Source organism: Humulus lupulus, chromosome 8, assembly GCF_963169125.1.
Source record: "Humulus lupulus chromosome 8, drHumLupu1.1, whole genome shotgun sequence".
Classification (NCBI taxonomy): domain Eukaryota; kingdom Viridiplantae; phylum Streptophyta; class Magnoliopsida; order Rosales; family Cannabaceae; genus Humulus; species Humulus lupulus.
In genome coordinates, this window is record NC_084800.1 from 45,217,312 (window position 1) to 45,223,416 (window position 6,105).

Below are 6,105 nucleotides of genomic sequence, written 5' to 3' on the forward strand. Positions count from 1 at the left end.
TTTTTTTGTTTTAGTTTCATTAATTTAGAAAAATATTGATAAACCAATTTTAGTGTGTCTATTTAGGAAGAATTTTAGTTGTTTAGGGTTATTTTGTTCTATTTTATATTTGTTTTGGTTTGTTTTTAGGTTTTGGAGGACTTTGCATGCTTTGGAACGAAAAGATATCAAAATCGATAAAAAGACAAAAATCTGTCGAAAAATGGTGATTTGAAGCAAGTAGCGCGACCACGCTACACAGTGTCGCAATTGCACTATGTGTCTGGAAAGTGAGGATTTCTACAGATTTTTAATGAAAGACAATTTGGTCATTTCACTTGGAGAGAACGTAGGGTTTTGTATTTTAATGCGATTTTCATCATAATACTAGAGTTTTTTTTTTTTTTTCTTCAGAATTGGAACAGAGAGAAGAGACTTTTGGAGAAACATTGAATCACTTAGAGTTTTTCTTTTCTTAATCTTTTCTTTATTTCCTTTCATCTTTAGTTTGTGTTGATTTTTAGTTTCATGGATTTGAATAGTATGAATATAAACTAAATCTAGTTTTGGGGTTTTTAATTGAGTCTCTTGAAACTTTTCAATGAATTCATGTAATTTTATGTTTTGTTCTTCTTGTTTAAGATCTTTTCAATTTATGATTAATGATTGTGATTTATTGGTCATTTATTATATGATATATATGAATTTGTTTCCAAATCTGAAATGTGAGATTCAAACATGCTATAATTGATTAGACATAGATTTTAATATTGAACGAAAGTATCAATATAATTTATGTAGCTTATAAGTTCTTATGTCTAATACTTTCTATATGTTGAGTTTATCATATAAATATAAAAAATTCACACATAGGTCGAGTTTTATAAATCTTAACACGAATATAGAATACTTTTGTAACTTGCTATCTCAATTAGAAGAAAATCTTATGAGAATAACGCATTAAGGAAATAGAGAGTGGAAAGATAACGAGATTAAATTCATTAATTTTCATCAATTAATTAATCATCTCACCGTTATTTCTTTAGAGTTTATAGTTTTCTATTGTTTTTAGTCCCTAGTTTTTATGTTTATGTTTTAGTTTTTTCTTTTAAACAAATTTTTGTTAGCCAAATAGAGATTATGAATTAAATATTGGTACTTAATAATTCAGTCTTCATGGGAAGATACTCGTGCTCATGCACTATATTACTTGAAACAATACGTATACATGCGTTATCAATTTTTCATAACAAATATTTTTAAATCATTTTAAAATAACAATAACAAAAGAAAATCAAATAAATGATTAAAATGAGAGACAATATGGTCATATTTAAAATTTGAGTTGACCATATTTCTGCGGAGGGTATCAAACAAGTACGAATTGCAAACAAGGATATCAAATTATCATTATTATAAATATAGGGTACCTAGTGTGTATTTTGATACACATGGTACCAAATGAGAGTATTTAACTTAATATATAATAAATCTAAATTATAAAATATTTTTTCAAAACAATATATTTAAGAATTAAATATTGTTTATTTTATTATAATATTAATTTATTTCAAATATTTTTATATTGAGTAATATATAATAAATAAGTTTATTGTAAAAAAATTTCAAAAAACTATTTTTAGAAAAAGTTAAAAGTTGAGTTTTGTTAACTTTAGTTTCTAACTGTACCTTCTGCATAAATTTTTTAATTAATTATTTTCTGACTGTCTACCAAATATTATTACTGTACAACTTTTTCAGAAAACATTTTTTAACTTTTTAAAAGCTGTCCAAATGGGGGGCTAAATACAGAGGAAAAATAAATGAAGCAAAGAGAAAAGGTCATTAGAGAATGCAAAAACATGAAGTTTTGTGATTGGGGTTTTGCGCTATTTTAGGCCTATATTGTATATTTAATGAATGAAAAAAAATCGCAAGCTCAGTGAGAAAGATAAATTACTAAACAACATTGCACACCAAGTTTTTGAATAATGGCTCAAGGACAAAATAGTTAAGAGAAATTCTTCCCGCAACTCCTATAAAGTGATGTATTGGTGCATTTTTTTTTTTCGTTTAGGTATATGGAGAAGTTATTATCTTAATTTTTTTTATAAGATTAAATTTATTGTAGTTTTTTTTAGACCATTTTGCAAAAATTTAAGAAATTTTAAATTATTTAAAGTGTTGAAAATAGAGATTAAACAATTTATTGCGTCAGTATTTTTATAATTACATGCATAACAATTATTTGAACTCTTATTTCTATACTCTAAATAATTCAAATTTTATTTAAAACTTACATAATATCCTAAATAACTACCATCAACAACTTTGTATAAAAAAAATTAGGATTATAATACCAAAGAATTTAAGGATTCTAATATCATTCAAATAAACTTTATTTTTTCTTCTGAGTTTTTTTTTTCTCATAGGCATTTTCCTCATCTCTTAATGAGTTAATGGTAGCCTAAACAACGCCATCTGGGAAAGATTAGCTATGTAATCCTATTTTGGATCGATGAGCATCAGTACAAATAGAATTCAACTTACTGTAGCACAAAAGTATATCTGGATTATTTTTGGTCATACGCAAAAAATTATCAGGATATTCAATTATAAATATATCCCTTAATATTCTGTATTAGTACATCTATTTAACCAGTTCTTTTATCGAAATATAATTTGACACCAAATAATAAAATAACAAATCTAGTAATAACTAGTTATAACGCATAGAACAGAGCAAACGACAGAATTTGGCACCAATAATCATTGTCATCCCAACTACATTTTCCACATGTTTACCATCTTTTGAACCTTTTTTTTCTTTTATTTTTTAAATGACAATAATGGAATGAACAAATTAGGCCAATCTCTAAGACTCTAAGCCTGTAACTTTTTTATTCGGAAAAAAAAAAATCATTCACAGTCTAATTACAAACCAAGAATAAGGGGAAAGAATCAAATTAAAAGAAGAGAGCACTTCAATTCAAATATATAAGCATAAACATTAAGTTACTAATTAATAAACAATCAAATTAAATCAAGATTTATCCTTTTTGGGAAAATAATGTAGAGAGTATTCTAGGATCTGATCATTGAGGATTGTGATCGGAACCTGGAGTTGGAGTTGGAGTTGGGGCGGTGGGCCGGCGTGGAGGAGGCAAACAACTCGGCGAACATGTCAACGAAAAACTTGTCAATGATTTCAAGGTAAGCCGGGCAAGTGAGACGAGAATAGTAATGAAGAACCTCTTCTATGTCCAAAACATGGTCCACATTGCTCACGTCCAACATCTCTAGCTCTTTCAGCTTCTCCTCCACCAAACAATATTTATTTTTACTACAATAATCTCCCAACTTTTTGTTATTACTCATCATCATCACCTTTCTAGGATACGCTTGATCATTTTTCTTCTGCTCCACTGGACAATTAGCACTCCTTGTAGTAGTAGTAGCAGTACTAATTATATGATGATCATCACCGTCTGATTTTTTCTCTCTCCTTTTGGTACAGCTGGCGGCATCCCATTGGAGGACACTGGTAGCGGCGGCGGTTGTGGCGGCAGTAGAATTGCCGGAGAATAGATTGCAGGGAGGGGATTTGGGTAGCTTTTCGTAGGACCCTCCGGTGAAGAGGCACTTCAAACTACCAAAGGTTCTGTGGAAGAACTTCTTGGTGGAGGAAAGGGACTTTCTCATGAACAGCATATTGGAATAGAGGGAGAGAGAGAGAGAGATAGAGGAGTAGGTAGGCTTATTTTGTTTGTGTTGATAAGGAGACAAAACAAGCAATATATATTTGGGGTGGGATTTTGGATTTGGAATACTTTTTAATTTTTTGGTGATGGGATTATTAGTACTTTAATTATAGCGACCAAAAGGGAATGGAGGAGCCAAAATTATGGAAATATGGAAGGTTATACTAATCAAACTTTTGTAGTGGAAAGGAAAAGAAAATTGAAAGAAAGTACCGGCCTCTCTTTGGCTTTAATAATTTGCCCTTTATAATTATTACCTTATCTTTTGTCTTAACACGCTCCTTTCTTCTTCTATCTCTGCTTCCCCTTTTTCTCTTTTTCATTATGAAATAGAAGGTATAATAAAGGAACCAGAGGAGAATAGTTTAAGTATGTATAGTAATAATAGAGAGAGAGTGTGTGTGTGTGATTTAAAAAAGTAGTAATAAGATGAGGTTTCGTTGCTTTTACTTTAGAAGGGTTGAAGTTGGTGTGTGTAGCCTCTTTAGGAGAATGAAAGGATCGGGTTGGGTTGGGTTGGTTGTTAGGCTTGGACTCTCTATCGATCGATTCTATGTTAGCCAATGCCAATTAATACATAAATATTTTGGTTGCTTTTGGCCTCGGTGTGTTCGGTATGGTACTCACTCTTTGTCATCTTTGAGCCTCTAGACAAATTTTATTATTTGCTACAAGTAGAATATACTCAATTAATTAATTACAATTTATTCATCACGAGAGATCAATAATTAGACGAGAATTGCACGTATTTAAGCTAAAAATATGTGTAATTTAAAGCCCCTTTTTATGATCATAATAATTAATCATAAGGACCTAAGATTTCGAATTTAGATTCATTAATATATATATATATTTAAAATACTGGAAATAGGTATCTGATTTTATGTTATGCCTATATGCACTGGCGAACCCCCTGAATAGTTTTTTATCTCATTCATGCCTTAAATACATTTTTTTTGCCTTGGTAAACAAAATTTACGGCTCCGTCACTATCTATATGTATATGTAGACATGCATAAATGTTGATTTAAGAATATAAACAGTGGAATTTTTTTTATTATCTACTCTTAAAGATGAAATTCATGAGGAAAAATACCATTATTGTGCTCTTTGAGTTTTAAACTTTTGTTAAATATGACTCACTTAACTCTTATATTAGTGCCCTTTCAAAAAAAAAAAAAAACTCTTATATTAGTTAAGTGTCGCTCGTTTTAAATTCAGAACTAATCTAAGATAAAGATAGCCCCACACTCTATCAGAAATAAATGTCCAAACAGTTGTTACCTTGATCCTATTATTCCACCAAATAAAATCAAAATTAGTAACCACATTTATTACAAACAAAACAAGAAGCTGGAAAAAGGCATAAAATCCCACACAGACTACAATCAAATAATTTGAAAGATAGAACACAAACTAGAAATAATATTCACAAAAAATATCAAAGTAAGAGAACACAGAAAACATCACATGCATTATTATTGACATGACGATTTCATTTATCTTTTAACGACACAAACTCAACTCTGTGGTATGACCATACATATGGTCAAGAATATATTTAGGAGTGTCTTTTATTATTATTATTCTTTGTGGTCTCTCTTTTATTGATATTTCTCTCAAAACAAAGTCCAGTCCATGAAGATCTAATATTGAATAAATAAATAATCACTGTTTTCCTTTGCAAGAAATTAAAATGAACAAGTATTCTGATCGATATCAGGGAGTCGACAGCTGAATAATTATAATAATGTCTTTCAGCCAGGCTATTGCTAGACATTGATTGTTTGATAAGTCATTTTGCTACATAGGTCAAATTTTATCCCGTTAATCACGCATTGACTACATTTCAATTATAGGTGTCATTTTTTTCGTATCAACTACCTAAATTCCACGACAATTTATATAAAACAAAAAGAAAAGAAAGTAGCACTACTATATAGTATATACTCTCTACTACACCAAAGGGCCTCGAATAATATGTAAATTTGTTTGATTTTCTTCAAAAAAAAAAAAAAAAGAAATATCTATTACGATATGCATGGATATATATATATATCATCTAGATTATCTAAATTTATATAAATATTCGTTTGGATAACATTTCTTGCAAGTAAACGGCATTCATACCTAATCTTATTGTATACACATATAACAATATGAGAAAGAATTAGTACAGCTTTCAAAAAGATTAATTAAGTAGTTTTCGTTAAGATAGGAAATCTACTCAATCCAATGAGATGTTTGCTAAAAGAATGTTTAGAAATATTCTCTAATTCTATTTTTTTTTTCCTTTACAAGACATGGTTTATAATATATGCATAATGCAACCACCTCTTGTAAAGAAATGAGATCAAATGCTATG

General features: G+C 29.2%; 1 protein-coding gene across 1 annotated transcript; it reads right to left on the bottom strand.

Annotated features, from left to right (window-relative positions):
- Positions 1 to 2,849: 2,849 nt before the first annotated feature.
- On the bottom strand, positions 2,850 to 4,106 carry LOC133793757 (uncharacterized). The gene has a single exon (XM_062231045.1). It carries the CDS (start codon positions 3,688 to 3,690, stop codon positions 3,064 to 3,066), a length of 627 nt encoding a protein of 208 aa, XP_062087029.1. The 5' UTR covers positions 3,691 to 4,106; the 3' UTR covers positions 2,850 to 3,063.
- Positions 4,107 to 6,105: the final 1,999 nt, after the last annotated feature.

Bases quoted from the DNA above. Each gene is read 5' to 3' on its own strand.
- LOC133793757 (XM_062231045.1), bottom strand. From the start codon at position 3,690: ATGCTGTTCATGAGAAAGTCCCTTTCCTCCACCAAGAAGTTCTTCCAC.